At 42.9% G+C, this 21,130-nt stretch overlaps 2 protein-coding genes across 7 annotated transcripts in view; both read right to left on the bottom strand.

The window, feature by feature from the left end:
* Positions 1-1,827, bottom strand: part of CDH17 (cadherin 17) — a 40,543-nt gene extending 38,716 nt beyond the window's left edge. Inside the window, exon 1 of the mRNA XM_030508038.1 lies at positions 1,817-1,827. The gene's annotated coding sequence lies outside the window, so the exon portion shown is untranslated. The remainder of the gene's footprint in view (positions 1-1,816) is intronic.
* An 11,706-nt stretch (positions 1,828-13,533) lies between these two features.
* Positions 13,534-21,130, bottom strand: part of GEM (GTP binding protein overexpressed in skeletal muscle) — a 30,316-nt gene continuing 22,719 nt past the window's right edge. For 4 of the 6 annotated variants that reach the window (XM_030511243.1, XM_030511237.1, XM_030511251.1 and 1 more), the window contains 4 exons: positions 20,347-20,689; positions 17,162-17,238; positions 16,475-16,679; positions 13,534-14,785 (listed from right to left, as the gene is read on the bottom strand). In XM_030511243.1, the coding sequence (XP_030367103.1) occupies positions 14,508-14,785; positions 16,475-16,679; positions 17,162-17,238; positions 20,347-20,680 (894 nt within the window). In that variant the 5' untranslated portion in view covers positions 20,681-20,689 and the 3' untranslated portion in view covers positions 13,534-14,507. The other 2 variants (XM_030511272.1, XR_003994955.1) reach the window with 2 other exon arrangements.

Below are 21,130 nucleotides of genomic sequence, written 5' to 3'. Positions count from 1 at the left end.
CATCAGAAATCACAGCCAGACAATCCCCATGGCCCCTGGTGGGGATCTGCGACTCTGGGTCCCAGATGTAGCACAAACACTTTCCTGCAGGCATCCAAGCACCAGAGCCAGGACAGACGCTCACATCCAGTCTCATGCTTTGCCTTCCCTGGTCCCCAGCACTGCGCAGCTTACTGCTTCACCGCTTCACCTCTTGGGTTTGCCCTCCTGAGGTGTTTCACTGCCCCTATTAGCTGTGCCAGAACCAGGGTCTTGGAGCTTTTGGGTTAGATTTTACCCCAATTGCTTGAGAAAAAAAGGCCCAGCAGTATTTACGCTTTTTCTTACATCTGGTTCTCAATCTCTTTAGTAAAAACTGCTATTACAATTTGCAATATGCATATTGCAAAGTGGCAGACTTACAAAGTAGTAAAGCCAAACTGAAATTCAGTGGACCATAACACAGAAATCTGCAGTGCCTGGGCAGTCCCATGTGCCACTGCTCAGCTGGGAACCTGGAAAACCAGCCTTTCAATGAAAACATCTTTCAAAAACCAGCGCGAGTAACTGGAAGCTGATGCCATTTGTGTGTCTTCCTCCCACCCGCCCAGCTTTGAATACAAAATGACTTTCTGCCACTCAAGCTTTTCTGACTCTGCCTTTGCCCTGGCGGTGCAAATCTAGCAACAGGGCATCAGTCCAACACCCTCATCTCAAGTTTGATGAGTCTTCTAAATTGCAGGATTTATTGTTGCCATGATAGTATAAACCTAAGAAATAGAGATCTTGACATGTGAAGATAAAACTGATCCCTTCAGCTCATAGTTTATAAGAAGCTGCTTCTGCTGGGATGGGTTCAAAGAAATCATGCTCTTTCCCTAAGCAGGGATCAGACAATCCTGGCTCATTTTCCCCTTGGTTTGAGCTCTTCTCTTCTCCACGTAGACAGTATTCAGACTGACACTGTGTTACATCACAGGGTGGAACTTCTACAGCCTGATAAGATACCAAGTGGCTCCCTTGAGCACCGTACTTCTCATAAATATTTGTACAGCAACTGTAATAGCAAGAAGAGCAGCAAACTTCAACTCATCAGGAATTCTTACTGATAGTTGAGTTCCCAGAGTGCATTTCCCTAAATAATATCTGCATTTCCAACATTGAGTTGTCTTCCTTAAAGCCTTTGACAAGACTAGGGATAGAAGGCAAAGAACTGAATATTTGCATTGATTTTGACTAGCAATGAAGGCACTTTATGTCTAAATATAAAATTCAGGATTTGTTTTAGCACACATTCATTTTAGAGAAACTGTCAGATGGCCATAAATGTAATTCCTGCTGGAAAATTGTCACAAATCAGTTCTATTACCACTCATCTCAGAAGGACCATGAAGTCTGGTTGAGCCACGCCTTACACTGAAAGTGTTACGAACTTCCAGAGAAGTGCTGGAAGTGGACTTGAGCCTTCTAGGGATCTGACTATCTAATTTCAGAGTCAAATTACATGGCTCACAACATAAACCTGAATCAATGCTGAGGCTGACCTTAATCTATTGGAAGGAATTTTACATGCATTAGAGGCCAAGCCAAACATAAAGTATCACATTTATTTCAATTACCTACTTTGGTGATCGAGACCGTGTCACATGGATGAGCCATTAGAGGATAAGGCTTGGGGTCTGCAAGAGAGGACTGTGCACATTTGGTGTGGCAGCCATCTACAATGAACGTTATTTAAAGTACTAGTCCCTGTGCTTAGAATAGAAAATGCCAGAAATACCACATAATTTTAACTTCTACCAGCAGTGGATAACCAGCTTTCATTGGCACACCATACACAAGCTAGGACCTCAAGGGACTATTTCTGTGACTAAATAGCTGTGGTATTGGGCTATCAGTGTATGTACTTCATGTTCACTTCTGTACTTCCAAAGAGTGCAATCATTTTAGCTCTTTCCTTGCCTCATTTATGACTTATATGGAAATGCCTCGCTCAACATACATCTCTGTTTGCTTGACATTAATGGAAGCTGCATGACTTAATGCCCTCCCTCATCTCCCACTTTAACATCTCAGACTTGCATCTGTCTCATAACCTTTCAAGTTAGAAGGGCAGTCAGTAGGATAAATTCATCAGTCCAGAGCTACCTCTGCCTATTTGCATCTCGAGTTCAGTGCAGCCAGAGGATGAACTGGTAGTTTTAACATCACAGTGCCTCTGAGCAGAGGTGCCTCAGTGCTGGCCTGGGCTGCTGGTACCAACATCCATCCTAGACCACAGGGATCCAGGACCAGCAAGGCTGAAACTAAATGCTGTGCATTCAGGGGTTAATTTCATGACCAAAGACAACAGGAACACAAGAAAAACTTCTTCCTGAGGAGCCCAAATACGAAGTTAAGAATTTCAGTAAGAAATAGAAACACAAAGCCATTTCCTTTTACCTCAGACTCCAGCAAGGTGTGCTAGGCTGCATTCAGGTCAGAGCAGCACCTCTAGCCTGCTTTCAGATTTGCATTTCCTTTCTGAAGCTACTTCCTAGACCATATCGCCAGCACAGGTACAGCAGGGTAGGGCTGGGCAAACAAGCTCCCTGGTGCCCAGCAAGCTCACTGCTGCAGGCAGATTCTCCTCCCAGTCCAAAGGGAGACCAGCACGCTTCAGTAGCACTTCTATAAAACAAAACCCAGCCTGCTGAAGAACAGTTTGTCTGAACGTCTTGGTTTTAATGGGTCTTCTGCAAGAGCTGAGTGGACCCAGCAGTTAGTGGGATATTGAATAAATTACATCAGTTACTGGTTAATGCTACGTTTACATTTATAAGGCATTATAGGAGTTCCAAGTATTTTGCAGACTTGGATTAATTCAATTCTGCAAGATTTCTGCAAGAAAAATTATCTCCTTTCCACAAAAGTAGTGCTGCCGCCAATTCCAGGAATTCAAAAACCATAATTCAGGCCCCAAAATACCATGATAGGCTTAAACAGGTCTTAATAAGAACAACAACATGAATGAATGTCTTTTTATTCACCTTTTGCTGTGTGACTCATAATGTTTCTTTATAGCTATGAAGATTAGACTTTTTTTGAACAAAAGACAACTTTTCACATATTCATAGCATTGTGGAAGCGATCAAACAGAAAATAAGATTGTTTCAACACAGTGTACTCAGAACTTTCTATGTATTTTTCAAATGAATTAGTATGCCGTTTGCAACCACAGAGATATTTAGCTCCTACCTTTAATCTAAAACGTAAAGAGGTTGTTATCAGTCTAAGGATTTTGAACTATGTTCCTGAAACAATAGTGCTGGTAGTAAATTTTTTTATGAATTACTCTTGCTGGAAAGTTAAACAGCACGTTGAGCAGATAATGTAGAAAGAGAAGCAATATGCATCCAATGCCTTTAATGTTCATTCAACCTACTGTGACAAGATCACAGAGAGGAGAGATGGGATTAGGACAGGATCTTGCTCTTTGTGGTAGTTGGTTGGGATTTTTTAATAAAACTGGAGGGGTTTTTTTGTCCTTTATTGCCCAAAACATGTTTAGCTACATTCCTATTTATTTTGAAAACAGTTTAATTTTTAGTTCAGTTTTCAGATTCCTGCCTTTGATAGGTTTTTGCTGAATTTCTCTTAGCCTTAATCTATTTAAATCTTTTGGTTATGACGATGTATTGCTTGTGGAAAAGTGTCTAATACTTTTTTAATTTTTTTCTCATATTTAGAACCTAGGAAAAGCTGGTCAGGGGATGTGCCCATCACGTCTGCTCTCATAGCAGTGGTTGAGGGGGGCAGCCAACTGTGCCAGAGGGAGAGTGTTCTCATAAAGCCTCAGCTCCTTGAAGTGCAAACTCTGACACCTTATGTCCAAGTCAACTTCATTTTTAGCACCGCACAGTGCTTTGCACCACACTGACCGAGACATTTGTAGGTGTTCCTTCTGCTCTGAGGCAAAGTCAGCAATTTCCAGTGGAGCAGTCAGCAAGAGAGGAATCATTTCTGAAACCGCAACAGTATCGACTAACTGCAAGATCACCTTTGTCAGACATTGACACTTCCATTAATTCTTTCTTAAATTCTCTCTTTTACTTTAAAAGTCTTTTAAGTAAACTCAAAGAATTGAGTTTACTTAAAAAATGAGAATCAAGTTATTTTATTAATCCCTATTAAGAGCCCTTTTGCTTCCAGTAACACTTTAACTCAAAAAGAAAGAAGGAAACACAAGCCTATTTGATATTCTGCCTATTTTTAAAAGCAGGCTTGAGAGAAGTAGCAGATTTTGACAATGGTAAAGCATTTTAGGTATAAATAACAGACAGACTTGTGTGTGTATAGTTTGACAACAAGATTCTTGCAATTAATTCCTACAAAGTACTAATTACTCTTAGAATTGGTAACTTCATGTCACTGCAAGTTTTTACTAAATTAAACTTGGTGGGCACAACAGAAGCAGATTTATTTTCCTTAATTTGTTTCTTTTTTTTTTTCCCTTTATTTTTGGCTGCTTCTGGAATTCAGTTTTAAATATGCCATATTTGCAGACTTTGCTACACTTTAAGAAGGAATGTCAGATTTTATGATTTCAGGTTTGTTTTCCTTTGCTTTTAATATCTAGCTACTATGGAAGTTATGTGTTTATGTTTATGTAGATATTTTCTAGTTTATTTACAGAAAGGAAAGCAGTTTGTTGAGTAAGCACAAGTATTTGACACTGTAGAAATGCTGCAAAGGACACATGGAAAGAAAAGTTACATAAATGTAGAATAACTTCTATTTAAATAGCATACCATTATTGCCTATTATAAATAATGAATATTTTATTCATATAATGTTCTTAATTTATTTGTAAACATTAGTTATCTATTGTATGTTTACACTTTACTTTGTATCTTTAACACAATTCCATGTATCTGTAGTACTGATCTATATTTTTGTTATTAATTTTTACCCAATCTAAAAAATATCCCCAAAGATTTCGTCAGAGGTCTCCCAGAAATATATTTTCATGCCACTGGGGATTTCTGTACATGACCTTTGCTTCTGTATTTGGACAACGGTGACTATTGTGCGAGGATCTATACAAGATGCAGATTACGACTGCAATCAAGACTTGCTTTTATGGTGGTTTCTTCTGATTGTGGAAAACTGTAGTTCAGTCTATCACTGGGGAAGTTCTCTTGGCTGGTGCTATGAAGCACATGGCTGGCCTTTTGTTAGAAGAGTAAAGCTATCTGAGAGGAGGAACAAAGTTTCTGGATGCATGATGGATACATTATTTCACAAGAAATAGCATTCATTACTGAGGACAAGAGCTGTGATGATCCTCTGTGGCCCCAGGAGGGCTTCCAGGAGAAACGTGTGGGACCAGCCATAGTGGTGACAACCAGGGCACGGCAGTCACCCACAGCAGCCGGCATGGCTGAGCTAAGAGGCAGCTGGTACAGAGCAAGCCTGTTCTCCCCTTCATTGGCTATTGCTGTCTTGCCACTTCTAAATGGGATGCTGGCCATGTGTGTTGCTACCAATTCAAACAGTAATTTATCTCACTCCTGCTATTGCCTTACTATCCTTGTGCACAGAAAGAAAACTTTCTGGCTGGCTGTACTACAGTTCCAAGCCACATCCAACTCTCATTTACATGCATTTTGAAAGGGAAGAGTTACAAGGGGAAGGGAAGAAAAGGGCAAAAACAAAAATAAAGAAAATACAACATTCTCAAGGGCCTTACTTATTGGCTTGGGAGAATTCAAAGCCAAAAGGTCACTGGCTCACTCCTTCATTTTAATTTCCAAACAGAAACTCGTACTTCTTTTATGCCCATCAAGGCCTTTGTTTGCTTGCCAGCTTGACAAGGAGCCTGTAGTCATTCGTCTATGCCCTGTTTGCTGAGGGCGTATGGACTGGTAGGGATCAGCCATGGACTGGCAGAGGTCAGCCATGCTAAAGGGGTCAGCTTCCAGCTGAGCTATTAGGGCCAAGGGGCTGTGGTCAAACCAGACAGATGGTAGCCAGGCAGCTGGGCAGCACATCTGGCTTCATTATTTTTGCTAATAGCTTTTGATGCAAAGTGCTGTTGCAAAATAGCAAAGGTCACAACAAGAGAGGAGCCCTATGAAGTGAGCAGCATTAGTGCTACTTACACAGCCCAGGATGGCAGGACCACAGAGGGCAAAGCAGGGGGTCTGTGGAACATGGTTTTCCTGGGGATTTTCAGAGTTGCTGTGCAGGGAGCCTTCTGCTTTGCTAAAATCTTGCAGATCTGTGGAGAGTCACTGTAGTGACTTATTTAGATTTCAAGTAGTTTCATTTTCTTTAGCTAGACTTATTTATAATAGTCCTTAACACATGTGTCTGACTATGGTCTTCTATATCTGCAAATGTGGTTAATATTTCTGTAACTGCTTTCGGTACATATTGTATGCAGGCAATAATGTGGCTTCTGAAGACACATGCAATTTTTAATCTTCTGGTTCTAGGTCAGAATCTCAACACTATATATCTATGTATCTTACATACACTTGCCTGCCATCCTGCTAAACTTTTTTATTTAGAGATGGAAGAGTGTTAATTTACTTGTATTGCAGAAAACTTTAGCACAGACTTTGCCAAGGATAGCCAGAACCACTGCAGTAAATGCACAGTGACATAGCCTGCACCGTGCCTGAGGTTCTGCAGAAGGGTTTCCTCTACCATGCAGCATGCATCAGTCTAGAGTGTTGTAAACAAGGTCTTCAGATTCCCACAGCAGGACCAGGAAGAAGCAGTTTTCCCCTCCAGGTTACCACTCTGGAAACCAGAACTGTCACTGGTATCTTGTACTTCAGCAGCCTTGCAGCAGGTGCCATCCACAAGGGATGCGAATGTTTTACACAGTCGCCGTGGTACTCGTAGCAAATCCTGCCTTCCAGAGACAAGCACTTAAATCCTTTTGTGAACCTAAAGCACTCTGGTCATTTCTTTCTTCTATTTAAATAGGAGTGCTTAATCATCACACTGATGAAATACTGCATGTAGCAACTATTAAAGTAGTGGCCTTCAGGTGTGGAGCTAGACCATGGGCAAGGTTTGCCTGGACCTCTTCCACCTGACAGACCTGTGAGTCCTCAGCCTCCTTCTGGCAAAGCCCATGTCTCTTATCATCCTGACCTCAGGATGATACACAGGAAACACTGTGCTGCACATGGGAGCTGGCAGGGCTGAAGGTCATCTACCACTTCCTGAGGAACGTGCCTCCCAAAATGCACCAGGCATCACTGAGTCCTGCACTGGCATTTAAAATGTCATCTTTCAAACACATATGGTAGAAAAGAAGGCAGTACTGCTCTCAGCATGCAGAGGCCAAACCGAGATACATGTTTGTTAAATATCCTGGCTATAACTGGATCCAGAGTCAAGGAAGGGATCAGGAATAAAATTAAGATGTCATCCTTAACCCTGAGGTTGCTGTAAGCTCAGAGAGGCCTATTTTCAACCAAATTCTACACATGAAATTACTTTTTTCAGAGCAAATGTGAGTCAGCTAGTGGATATGCATGCTGTCTCATGGATTGTACCCATTTTTAATAGCTTTTTTTAATTTGGACAGCAAGTTATTGAAGAGGTTGCCTGCACAATGTAAATGGATACTTGCTCAGAAATTTTCTTGTTCTCCATGCAACATGCCTCCAGCTCTGATCAGTACCCAGTCTCAAGACAATATCTTGTTTCAGTGCATGTCAAAGTACAGAATGTTTCCCGGCCGCACCCACTGGAGATAAGAGCACACCTTAAAGGAAGTATCAGACAGACCAGGTGAAACCATGACGTGTTTCCTTTTCGTGTGGAAGGATGACATAACTTCTTCTTCACAAACAAAGCAACAGATCCTTTTTTGGCACTTAGTCCTTTTTTGATTCAATAAAAATGACACCCTCTGTCCTCAAAATGCACTACTGTGAGTAACACCAGGTGGACTACTTGCTTGAGAAAACATCTGCAAGTACTAGCTGCAGGCATCCGTCTTCCTGCTCGTTGCAGGATGTAATCCCAAACACTGTCAGGGGTGACAGAGCTGTCCTTCACCAACCTGTTACCTCTTCAGGTTTCCATATAAGATTTTTATCTGCAGGAAGGACTTGGTCCACTAATCCTTATGAAGACAAGTTTTGTGGCACTTAGAATACAGGAGTTGTATCCTGTGGCCAAACGTATGTATTTAAATCCCCAATTAGGGCAAGTTCTGTGCATTATGAATTGGTCATTTTCAAAGTAATGCGTAAAGGAGATGTTTAATGCATTTAAATGGTACATAATTTACATTAAAGCTATTCTTGGTGATGAAGGATCTCAGAAAACCAAGTGAGTGGGTAAAAAGATGGCAGGTGACCAGTCACCGTTGGCTGTGGTCTGAAAGCAGTGTGTAATGTCAGCCAAATATGCCAACAAACATGAAACAATCAAGAAGGGTACTGAAAGCAGGCTAGAAAATGATGTTATATCACTATCTGAAACCTGACATCTCAAATAGTATGTGCTGCAGCCTCTGCCTCTCAGGTAAGAGAGCATTATAGAAGGAAGAGGGAAGGGCAATGAAAACAGTTAAGAGATTTAAGCAATTGCCTTAGGGGAAACACTAAAAGGTTTGGGACTTCTTGACATGGAGAGAAGGTGGCTGAAGGGGAAATGACCGATTAATTTCAGTTTCACAAAGCTAGTGGAGAAAGCGAATGAAAAACTGCTGCGCATAAGGTCACATAGGTGATATCCCTGAACAACATCTCCTATTGCTGCTTTGATTCCTCCTCTCGAAGACAGCACAGGGCTGGAAACACCACTGGTCCAAAACAGTAGGGCATTTCTTCTCAAGGGTCCTTAGATTCCTTTTTGATAATTCTCCAAGGCCAGTCTGAAGTCCTTAAACCAAACAATATCAATTTGCTTTGCCAAAAATATCAGATGATAGATTTCTGCACGAGTAGGTGGTAAAAATCCTACCATGGGTGCTAAGTGAGCACCCCAGCCCCAGTGGCTTAATTCTGAATGGAGCAAGTTGGGGAGGAGCAAATGCAGCCATTCATGTCACAAGGTTGTATCAAAGGGTGGAGGAAAATCTTGAAGCACAGAAGACTGAAAATATAACTAAGAAGCGACTAAAATGATATTACAGTGGCAAAGCTTGAGAACATCCTACTAGGCATCATTCAGTGATTCAACAGTATTTAGAGAGGAAGTACACCCTGAGCAACTTCTGAAGCAAAGCTGTGAATTGGAGAAATATAAATACATTAGTGAAAGCCACAGGTACACACAGAAATAGCTTCCTGGCTGTGTAAAAATTACCGTCTGTTCTGAGGTCCATGGACATTAAACCATTAAGCAATTCGGTGAAACCCACACAGAGTCAGAGAATGGGTGTGAAACCCAGCAAAGCTGGAGGTCGTTCCTCCAGAGGGGTGGTTGCTGTGCTCCCCCTCACCCCTGCATTCACTGCTGCCTGCCCAGTGCCTGCCCAGTGCCTGCCCAGTGCCTGCCAGCGCTCCCCCCAGCACCCTTGCTCAAGAGTATCAATGGATACTCTTGAGTTTTCTCATTGAAAATTCCCACCTTCCTTTCTCCTGTTGACCCAAAGAGCAGTCAGAGCTCAGCTCTGGGCAACCCATGCCTAACTGGAGGCTTTTGAGTACATGAACGTGGAGTATGTGCTTAGAAACCACTGCCACTTTTAGAAAATAATTCAATTTTAAAATTACTCAGGTATACATATCAGAACTTCAAGGAAGTGTGTTACACTCATCATATTCTTAGCAAATCATTAACCAGGTGATGGGACAGTGCTGGTGCTGTAAAGCAAGCCACACAGGACTGGTGTGCTCTCACATGGTGCCTTGTCCTCACTGTCTGACAGCAGAGAACCCATTGCGGCAAAATTGCTAAAATCACAAGTAATTAGTACACTGAATTTCGGTGTCTTTAGGCAAAAAGCCACTGCTTTGATGATCTTTCCTGATGATCACAGAGGATAAATGCAGTAATACTGCAGGCCCCTGTGTGAAGGGGTCACTGAGAGAGGAGGTCAGGCTCGCTGCAATGAGATTTCTGGGGTGAGAGCACCGCAGGGAGGGGGGTGGCAAGAAAGCTGTCAGGCTGCACGCTAACGTCCTACATTCTCTGGTCATGTTGGGATTCACCCTATTTCCCTCAGTCGTCCCTACCCAGTGCTGGGTCCCTACACCTGCAGGTCACTGGCCCATGTTCCCTTCTGGAAACAATGGCAGGAGCAAGGCTTCTCCATAGCCTTTCTGGAGCATGGTGAAGAGCATAACATGGTGTTCCCTTTTTTAACAGGAGAGGGCTACATTTACAGACCTAGAGGTCACTGTATAAATCTCCCACAGTCTGCCACATTTAAAAGTGCAGGTGGAGCACCAGCAATGTGCCGTTTAGCTTAATTTTAACACAGGATGCCACATGTGCCTTGGGTGCTACCACACACTCAGTATTATATGGGTCCTACAAGCAGACAAGCACCAAAGAAACCACGATTTGTCCTGCCCCTGCTTGTGGGTCAGACACAGGAAAGCTTTACACAATATTTTCAGCTCTACAGTCTTCAGAGGCATTGCAAGGAATGAGCTGTAGGGTTCGCTTTTGGAGATTCAAGCATTTATTAGTACAGAGATCTCACCAGTAAAACACCATTAGTACTCCTCAGCACCTCATATCTTCTCATATGCAAAAGGTGAGGGGTCATGGGTACGAATTACTCCTGGGGAGATTCCGGTTGGACACAAGAGGGCAATTTTTCACAATGAGAACAATCAGCCATTGCAATAATCTCCTTAGGAAAGTGGTGGATTCCCCAACATTGGACACTTCTAAGGTTCAGCTGCACAGGGCGTGGCACATCTCATCTAGGCCATGCTTTGCCAAGAAAGGTTGGACCAGATGATCCTTGAGGTTCCTTCCAACCTGGTGTCTATGATTCTCTGCCTCTCTGAGTGCCACAGCATTCTCTAAAAAGCTTTCCCAGAGAGAAAGAAGGGCTGTAGCTGATTGTAGGAGCAATACTGCAAATCCAAGTAGTGCCATATTAATGCATAATTCCTTAGTGTAGTATTGTTCCAAAGTATAACTAAACCTTTCTTCTCGCAGTTAATGATTAACTTCATTAAAGCTGCACATGCCCCCTAATTCCTATTGCTCATCTGATCTATCTTCTTAAAAAGAGCTTTTTAGAACAACTATTACACTATAATTGGCATTTTGTGTGTACTTAGACTTTTTTTTTCTTTTCTGCATTTATTTTATTTTATTTGGCCTCTGTGACTTTAGCCATTTTGGCCTTGGTGCGCTCACTGCTGTGACTCACGTATTCCACAGCTACTGCCAGGTCTCTGAGACCAGCATTGTAATTATTGTATTAGGATCTGTCATTGTAGCCCTGACTTAATAAATAGCAAGAGCAGTGATTAGAATCGCTGATTGATACGTTCCATAGTTTTGGACACTCACATCTGAGATGAACAGAGGATCGTGGCTATTAGGGGTTGAAATGTCAGCATTCCAGATTAAGTTAATATTAATAAGTCATTCCAGATACACTAGCTGCTATATATAGTAAGCATTTCTATATTTGATAATCTGGTGATGATCAGCTATAACCATGACTCAGATTCATCTCATAAGATACAGAAGAAAGCCCCAGCCCTTCCTCTGTGCCTAGTTCACTGGAGCTGTGCAGATCACAGGAGATGACCGGGTTTCCTTTCAGGTGAAACTCATGGTGCCCTTCAGGAGTGTAACTCAGGCACTGCAATCCCAGGTGGACATTCAGTCCACAGGGCCAGGCTAGACCAGGTCAGAGCAGGAAAAGCCCTGAAACACGTTGAGTGTGGATGCTCAGCACCAACTCTCTAACTCCACATCCAGAGGTCCAACAGTAATACATCCTGATGGGGTCTGAGTGAACAGAAGCATCAGTTCCATGGAAGGGATCCTACTGCTGGCGGTTCTTCACCCCACAGCTTCCTCTATGTTCTCCCTGAAAAGTCAGGGCAAGCCAGAAGCCTTCAGGGTGGACCAAGAGGGCCAGTGGGGTGTTGACTGGGACACACAAGGTGAAGGCAGCTCTTTAAATTGTTTTGGTCCAAAGGCAGTGCTGTGCTATTCAGAAGGACCAGACCTGGTCCAGCAGCAGGTCCAGAAGACAGACTTGCAGTGATGTTTGTTCCCCATTGTCTGGGAAAAATGTGGTGATACGGCATGCTGTGCATGACCACCACATGGCTCTGTGGCAGCCTGTGACAGCCCTGGGGAATGGGCCTACCGCACTGGGTTTTTTCTTTAAAAATCATATGTTTTAGAAGAAAACTTTGTTGTCGTGAGACGGAGTGGAAGGAGATGAGTGAGAGCATGAAAACTTACTAGGTAACTCCAAATTTTTATAATACCATCTATGCATCCAGTGATGCTGTGAACATGGATGGCTTTTATCTCTAAAGGCTATATGATCAACATGGACATTTTATATTTCTTCAAAACCTGCTTGGTTTAGATTTGTTGGGTCCATAGTTTGACAGATATAGAACAAACTAAGGAAATGTGCTTGTTGTGCTCAGCTATGCGTTCATTTCTTTACAATAATATTAAAAACTTGTTTAATTTGTGCAATTTGTTTTCCATTCCTGAATGGGGAAAAGGTTCTGAGAGCTTAAAAGTTCTGAAAACTGGTATAAGAGTGAGTATCACTCTCTAGACTGCTCTGGGTCAACCTTAAGCTGCATGCGGACAACTCAAAAGCATTCATTCAAAATCCAGAGACAGGCATCTTGTCTGTGCTCTATTCAAAATGTTGTTTTCTATTCTTGACAACAGTTTATTCTAGATCAGGAATTCCCTTCCAGGGAGATATGAATACTGCACAAGTGCAGAGTCATTCTGCAACATGATATCTTACCCCTAGAGAACTGCTAAAAGTCATCCCCTCAGCAGAGGTGATTTTGGGCACTCAGTAAGCTCACTCCTTTCCAGATCATTTCATGCTTGAAAGCTGCACAGCTCAAGATGAGCTGCTAGGCTGGAAACTTGGCTTTTCTGAGCCAACTATAGGCAAAATGCAATGACTGTACCTCAACAATGAACTCTAAGGTGTGCCCACAAAACCCAGCATAGTCAAGAGGAAAATAACACAATTGTGCCCAACAGTAATTGAGGATTAGGGCCCACCATGCCAGCTACCTGCTTTCTGTCCCTGTATGCAGCATTTCACTTCTTTTCATCTCCAGAATTGGGGTAACAGTACTCATTCACCTTTCTAAAGTGTTTTGAGACGTAAGGCCAAATACCCTGTCTAGGAATAATTTGTTTTTATCTCTGTCACTACAAACCCGAGGGATACGGTGTGCTCATAGCTTTGAGGCTCCAGGTGATTCTTGCTTTCTAATCCTAGCTTGCTAAGTAGCCTGTGTTCAGAGGTGTAAGAAATCCTCACTGTACTTTTCATGTAGCAATCTTGCCCAGCATTCAAAATATTTTCTCACCTTGATAAAATTCTTAGGGATTTCCCACTGAGGCTCAAAAACAGGTGTATATTTTATTTCTTTTATTACAAGGCATGTAAGTAAAAACTTGCATATCTGAAAAAAGATATTAGATAGAAAACAGTAATAAAATTAACATTATTCTTTTAAGAAACTTGGTAATAAATACATTTCCCCTCAACATTAAAATGCTTGTTATTTTGCACAACAATAAATACAGCATAACTCTGGCATAGAGAAAGGCCAAGGCTGGATACAAGAAGTCCATGTGGTTTCATAGAAAAGCTCAAAAGTGATTTATAAAGGTGTGGCATCCTGCACTTGATGCGCTTTGATACAACTTGCACTTTAATTTTAGTTTTATTATGATTTTTAAACAGTCCCATAATATGAAAATAGGAGAGAAAAATTTGTTTGATTATAGGGTTTTTGCTTTAAATATTTTCAAAGTAAGAGATGTGTAAACTCATTAAAACCAATCCTTGACATTAAAAAAAAATAAAAAATAGTGTCTTGGTGGCTATTCTACAACAATGCAGGTTTTTCGGTGGTGGGTGCTCAAGCCTGACCAGCCAACTGGCAAAGGACCAATCCCCAGTCAATTCCTCAGTTCTTTACACAGTTTTAAAAAAGAAATAATAATAACAAGAAGAAAGAGTAAAGAGTGTAGTATTCACTTCCCAAGTCATTACTGTTTGAAGTTCTTACACTATTATCCAAAGATGAGAAGAGAAAGAGCAGGTATATTCCAGAACACCTCCCAGCATAAAGTTTGGGTCATTCTGGTCTATACTTTTCTTCTAAAACTACTGACAAAAAAAAAAAAAAAAAAGAAGAGAGATATTTCCATGCACTGTGCTGTTCTTATGCCAGCACGTATAATCATAATCACAACTGTGAACCTAAGTCACTTTGATAGCCCAATCTAATATAGATTGATTGATTGTCCCACGACATAGTTAGATACTGTCCACAAAATGCCACAAGCTCTGGCAGAGTCCAACGTTCTTAAAGCACCGATAGGTCATGGCAAGACTTGGACTTGAGTTTGAAGGCCATGTTCTTGTTGTTCTTGGCAACTATTTTGCCCCAGAACCGCCTGGCTTTCTTGGGGATGCTCTCCCTCCGTTTCTGGTACGCCAGCCGCTTCTCGTTCTTCTCCTTGCTGTCCCTGCGGAGCCGCACTTGCCGCACGATGCCTTCAAACAGCTCTTTCACATTGTGCTGCACGGCTGCTGAGGTCTCGATGAACTTGCAGTCAAACACAACGGCGCAGGCCCGCCCCTCTGCAAAATTGCAAGGTGGGTATGTCAGGAGGCGTCACGAGTGGGGGGGCAAAGCGGCTCAGGGTTGCCATGAGCAGGGAGCCACTGTCACAGGGGGGAATTCCTCAAGCCTAATATAGGCATGGATAAGTCTTTAATCGCCTGGTGCTGCCTGCTAGCCCATGATTCATCTGCTCTGTGTCACACTCCCTTCCCAGCGAGGGGGGGCAAATCCCCTCCTAGAAAAGCCTGGTCCCCACCTTGGCTGCGAAGGTTGCTGGGGCTGACCAACTTGCACTGAGACACCAGAGGCTGAGAGGTCAGACATGGCTCAAAACCACCTGGTCATCTCATGTGCCGGCTCCCTCAAGTCGCATGAAAGGGTGATGACAGCACCCTCCATACACACAGCACAGCACAGGAGGCAGGGCCCAGTCCTCCTTTACGGGTCATCGGTGTAAACCAGGGTCTTGGGATAGCAGCAACTTTGGTGTGAACAGACACATGTACAAAACCCTTAAATAGAGGCAGAACTATGTCTACGGCTCTACAGGTCCATCTGAAGTCATAGTTCTTATCCTTAATTACACGAGCCTGACAGCTGTCTTTCACAGACAAGCAAATTTATTCTGCTTTCTGGCTTGCTGTAAGCTCATCACCAGGATGACTAAAATGACATGAATGCACTTGTCATCTTTCAAGAGATTTTTCAAGTGGGGCAGAGAGGAATGAGAAGGCAAATAGTCATCCCTGGGCTTCAAGTGAACTCCTCAGTTCAATCTCTTCACTTGGGGCAAGTGTGACAGGAGTCAGAGGAACTGTGCACATCCCCAGTGGAAAAACAAATAAAATCTAGCTCAGCTGGGAAACAGAAGAAGTGAACAGCTGCAGAGTGAAGATAATGCTGAGCAGAGGAACCCATGTTTCTGATGGGCCAAGTTGAGATCATCTAATGCATTGCGCTGTGTTATGTTGTGTCACCTAAGCCTCAGGGAGACTCTCCGAGAAGAGGTTTTACTGACTGCAGGCCTTGAGTGCCAGCAGCAGCTTTCCCAGCAGTCTCTCCATTCCTATTTATGGGCTTAGTGGGTAGTCATTTGTGTGCAGCAAAGGGAGGTCTGGTTTAGAATCCCAAAGCAAGGCAGCAAGGAGACCTCTCCTGAAAGGCTGCACAGTCCCTGCCCAGACTAAAGAAAACAGCAAGGAGACCTCTCCTGAAAGGCTGCACAGTCCCTGCCCAGACTAAAGAAAACAAAGGGGGAGAGGGAACTTTAATTCATCAGGGAGGACAGAAAACTGGTTATAAAAAAGATATAATCTTTGGCAGCAGAATAAAGGGGCTAAACTTGTTATACATAAACATGTATTGGAAATACAAAATGTTTCCAGCTACCAGGGAAATCACATTCTGCGGTGCTCTTACACTGGGAGCTGGAAGGGAAGAAATTCAAGCTGCTTTTATGATGGTTCTTAATAAATTTAGGAAAGGGATTGTCTGACATGTAATAGCATTACCAAGGGAGACTTAGGGACCTGGTAGACCCTTCCCAGTCCTCTGCCCTCTGTTTCAGTCCTCTGTTGGCTTATTGCTCTTTTATTGCCCAGTCCTGATCACAATGTATTCCCTCGGCCAGAGCTCTGCAGTTTGTTCAAAAGCTACTAGATGAGTCTTAATGTTGACGTCAGGTTTATACTCATCGTTTTCCTTACCTGCCACAGAAACTTCGCGGCACCTGACAAGGTCACTTTTGTTGCCAACCAAAATAATGGGGATATCTTCCTTCTGCCGTGCCCTGCGGAGCTGTATTCTGAGTTCAGAGGCCTTCTCGAAGCTTGCTCTGTCTGTGATGGAGTAGACAATCAAGTATGCGTCTCCCACTTGCATGCAATGGTCTCGAATCCATTCTCCCTCACGCTGTTCAAGTGAAATGGTCAGACATTGTTATGCCCAGAGCGGATTTTACTTAGAAAGTATAACATTAGAGCATCCAAATACATTCCTGCTGTAACTGTAACGGGTATGGTTTGAATCACAGTTACACTAAAAGTAATTCCAATGCAGTGATGGTATGAATACTTCACCACAAAGGAGGGCAAAACTTGCCCCAGACAATTCATTGTGCTGACTTTAGACTGGAATGAACATGGTCTGGAAAATGGCTTGAATGTTTTGGTTTATCATTAAAAAAATAAAGAAGGTTTGTGCTTCTCGGGCTCACTCGACAGAGCCGTTAGGCATGCTTGCCTTGGAGCAGGGGTGGGGTTAATCCTATATTTTCCCTGATGTTGACGTATGGAAAACACCTACTCGCTCTCCCAAAAGATACCTACTTTTGACAGTAACAGTCATTCATATACCCTTTTGTTTTGACATTTGACTAGAACAAATTAAAGTACCTTATTATCCCACATGTCAAGCAGTATAATGGTTGCACTTTCCCCATCCACCATCAGCGTTCTTTCATATGTGTCTTCTGGAAAGAAAAACAGAAGGGTTGGCAATATATTATTTTGTGGCATCATGTACATTACAAAAACCAAGTAGTTGAACATGTATAATTTGTTCACAGTTCAAGTTATTAAGCCAAATTTTATGCTGGCTCACATTCAGTTCTTTCCTCATTTCCATCAGCACTGAACCTGCACTCTGTTCATTACTGATTGTCTTACTTTCCATAATATATGAAGGAGGCTGAAAGATCAGGAAATGATATGTTCATTATTTTGGCTGATATTCTCTTTATCTTATGTGGGAGAGAGAAAATAGAACCAGTGGAAGAAATAACGAAAGGCTGAACATTTGCCCCATGGGAGAAGCAGAGTCCAGCGAGGCTGAGTAATGGAAAATATTTGCTTTTGCTTTAGCAGGGACAGTTTACGGGTGAACAGTCACTGCTGCTAAGAGCAATACCGCTAACAGCCTACCAAGTGATGAGGACAGGGAATTTTCAGACGAGCTGTTGAGTTTTAGAGAGACTGAGACTTTTACTGCATCCTAGTTCTCTTCCATTTCACAGTTTCCCACATCACCTTTGATGTCAAAAACCCCACAAGAACAAACAAACCACAGAAGTTCAGTTATGTCGTTCTGAGGCCAGAAAAATTCATACCTAGATTATAAGTGCCATGTGACAAAGCTGTACTTATATGTGAGGGGGCTGTTCCCACTCATAATTTCAATCAACCCTTGCTGTGAAATCTCAGTTGAGGTTCTGCTTCAAATTACTTCCCAAACCTGGGAACATTTGGATGAGTGATAAGGGGCTTGGAACCATCTCTAGTCTTGCACTGCTGGCCAGTGAAAAATGCCAGGCATACGGCTTCTGAGCATACCACCCCTCTCACTACTTTAAGGGGTCTGTCCCAGCCACACTAGTAAATCGGACTGTGTCTTAACCCTTGACTCATAAAACTTCTGCTGGGCATTAATGGAGTGAACTTTCCCCTAAATTCTAATCAGAACCTTTCATCGAAGCCAGGAATCTACATTCATGCAAAAGAATGAGCCAAAAATATTACATGTTTAAAATTAAATAAAAAAGACCCCAGGCTTGACACAGCTTAAAATGGCAAGATTAAAAGACAGAGGTAATCAATAGGAGCAGTTTCCTTTGCAGGCCCAATAGCATGACATTTGTGTACGTGGGTAAGCTTAGCCTCATTGTCAGTAGCAAAGCCTGTCCGTAAAACAGCTGTATTCTCTTTGCGAATTGGCTACTCTGAAACCATCCTCTCTTGTAATCAATTTCCAGTTTGCAAGCTAAAGTTTGGAGAATATTTTCGTCAACTGGATGCACATCTGTGTGGGAACAAGCTCCATGTACACCAGAGGACAACATCCAGAGGAGACTTTCTCCACTCTATTACACATGGAGGGGCTACAAATTACTGTAATCACACTACCTGAATATAGTATGCACAAACGGTTGTAGTTAGCACTGATTTGCATCTTGGTGAATCCTAAGGAAATTCCATGGGATATGAAACACACTGAAAGTGAGCAATTAGTTCACCTCATGGTTATTTCGAAGCTGACACAGAAAAAGCAGAGATATAACAACAGCAAGTTTTCCAATACCTTAGCAGAGCTGGCCTTGAAAACCTGTCACTGCTACGCTTCAAACAATATTGCTAGGAGTGCAAAGGAAAGAGGAAACCATATGGCTTCTCATGGAGAAGAAAACTGTCTGATACGGCTGTGCAAAGTAAACCAGCTGCACTTTCTGACTGCTTGCCCAAGGGTCCTACTCTAGTTCACTCATGTAGCGCTAGGACAACTTTTATTGGAGATTCTTTGGGCTGAGGACCTGGTGGGATTATTGGAGAAGTGGGTGGTAGAAGCTGTAGACAAAGCACGCCCAAACAACTGATTCAGAGTGACTGCACTGTGGGGAACTTCAAATCCCCCAAAGGCACATTGTATCCTCGGTCTGTGCCAGCAAGCAAGGAAAATGTAGGTCTGACCTTCCTGATGCTTGGCTGTATTAAATCCTGAGCAGAAGACACAAAACGCCTGTGCTCCAGTGAAGATTGGAAGAGAAGCCCAAGAACTCTGTGCTAGCACTGGCACCATCGCACCAAGGGATTACAGGCAGGAGAGGGAAAGGTTAAGGGAGGGACGAGATAAGCCCTGCACACTGATGAGAAAAAACACCCAGCAAACCACACATCCTCCAAAGGTGACATCATCTGCATCCTTAGAACCATAGCAGACTTCTGCTGCAGCCCAACCCTTCCACATCACCATCTTGCATACAGTGTAGCTCAGGACTGGGTGTCACAACTTCACCTTCTGCATGATCTGATCTTTGGGATTAAAGAACACTTTGCAATCATAAACAAAGAAGAGGAGGATAGTAAGGGGGAACTATCAAAGAAAACCCAGAGCTTGTGCCTTTTCTGCCTGTTTGGGCAATAGGAATTCTCCTACACTGCCAAGGGATCTTTATCTGTTTTCCTCTGGGGAAACCCGTGCTGTGCAATTAACATGAAATGAGGAGAAAACATATTTTACTCAAACTCCATTCAGGCTACACTGAGGCAATGTGTTTATACAGAACGGCTGACATGACTTCTCATGGCAAATGTTTGGGAGGTGACTGAAGGACTCAGCAGGGGCTTTTCTGCTTTGCTATATGTATTATTTCTAAACAGCTAATTCTTGTAGACCATGAGGACCTTCAGTTGTTTTCTCTCCCCCATAGAAAGCTGGAGTCAGCCCCGTGAAACCGGTGGTGACACAAATGTTGGGCCAACATGAAAGCTGGACCAGCCTCTGATGTAGCATCATCACAGGCAGGAATGAGGCAGCTTCCAAGCAAGTATTTTGGAATTAAAAAGCATGTGAATCCAAATTGTTCTATAAAGAGATTTTCGGTCACTGTTGCTAAGTATCTTACTCATCTTATTTTGCTTTCTTGTTTTCTTAAGAGAGATGCATGAGTTGAATCAGTTTTGATGGTCAGATCCAAATGTTTGTTACCTCAGTTTTTCATTAAACAGCCTCTCTGTTTTTCTGTGCCAACTACTGCTGGCAGAGCTGATTGCAAGCAAACACCAGCACCCCAGGACATAACACTTACCTCCCAACACCTCACAGTCACTGTCGATGCTGTCATGCACCCCTGCAAAGATGTTGGCCAGCGAGGACTTGCCTACGCCGTGCTCCCCAATCAGCACCACCCGGTAGCAATTGCTGCCAGACTCAGAGGAGATGACAGAGTCAGATGACTCCGAGGACCAGCTCCTTCTGTAATATTCATCAGGACTGATGGTGTATCGCTTCTGCGGGTTGTACTCGTTAGAGTCTTTATGGACCAGCAGATTCTTTCCATCAGCAGGAATGCTCCATCGCTGCTGCTGCTGCTGCAGGCTGCTGTTGTGGTTGCGACGCATGGTAACGTTGTTGAGGGTCATTTTTTACCCCTAGTGAGAAACAGGGAAATCACAAGTGTTACCCACAAAACATTTAGAAATTCATTAACACTCTCTCGTTAACTTCAAGGCAGCATGTGCTTTGAAGTGCTTTTTCATAGGGATCTAGCATACAGTAAAAGGAAAATGAAACTTTCTATACTCTTTCATAGGTGCTGGTACACAAAGAAGTAGTTCTCATTAGTGAGTTGGAGGCTGTTTCCTAGGGATGATACCACCCTCCCAACCCTAAATCCTATCTTTGTTCAGCATTTACAAGCTCACCACAGTGCTAGGTGCAGCCTAGCCCTGATGAAAGTGGGGCATGGCTGTATCCCAGGAAGAGAAGCAAGGGGCAGCATTCACCAGAGCTCGCCAGAGCTGTCCTGCGTGGGAGCTGCATCCTTGCTGAGAGGCAGCCTATGATGCAGGCAGCACCTATGGGTACTGCTC

This window comes from Strigops habroptila, chromosome 1 (assembly GCF_004027225.2).
Source record: "Strigops habroptila isolate Jane chromosome 1, bStrHab1.2.pri, whole genome shotgun sequence".
Lineage (NCBI taxonomy): Eukaryota > Metazoa > Chordata > Aves > Psittaciformes > Psittacidae > Strigops > Strigops habroptila.
The sequence above is the reverse complement of the archived record's forward strand: the minus strand, read 5'-3'. Positions and strand labels throughout refer to the sequence as shown.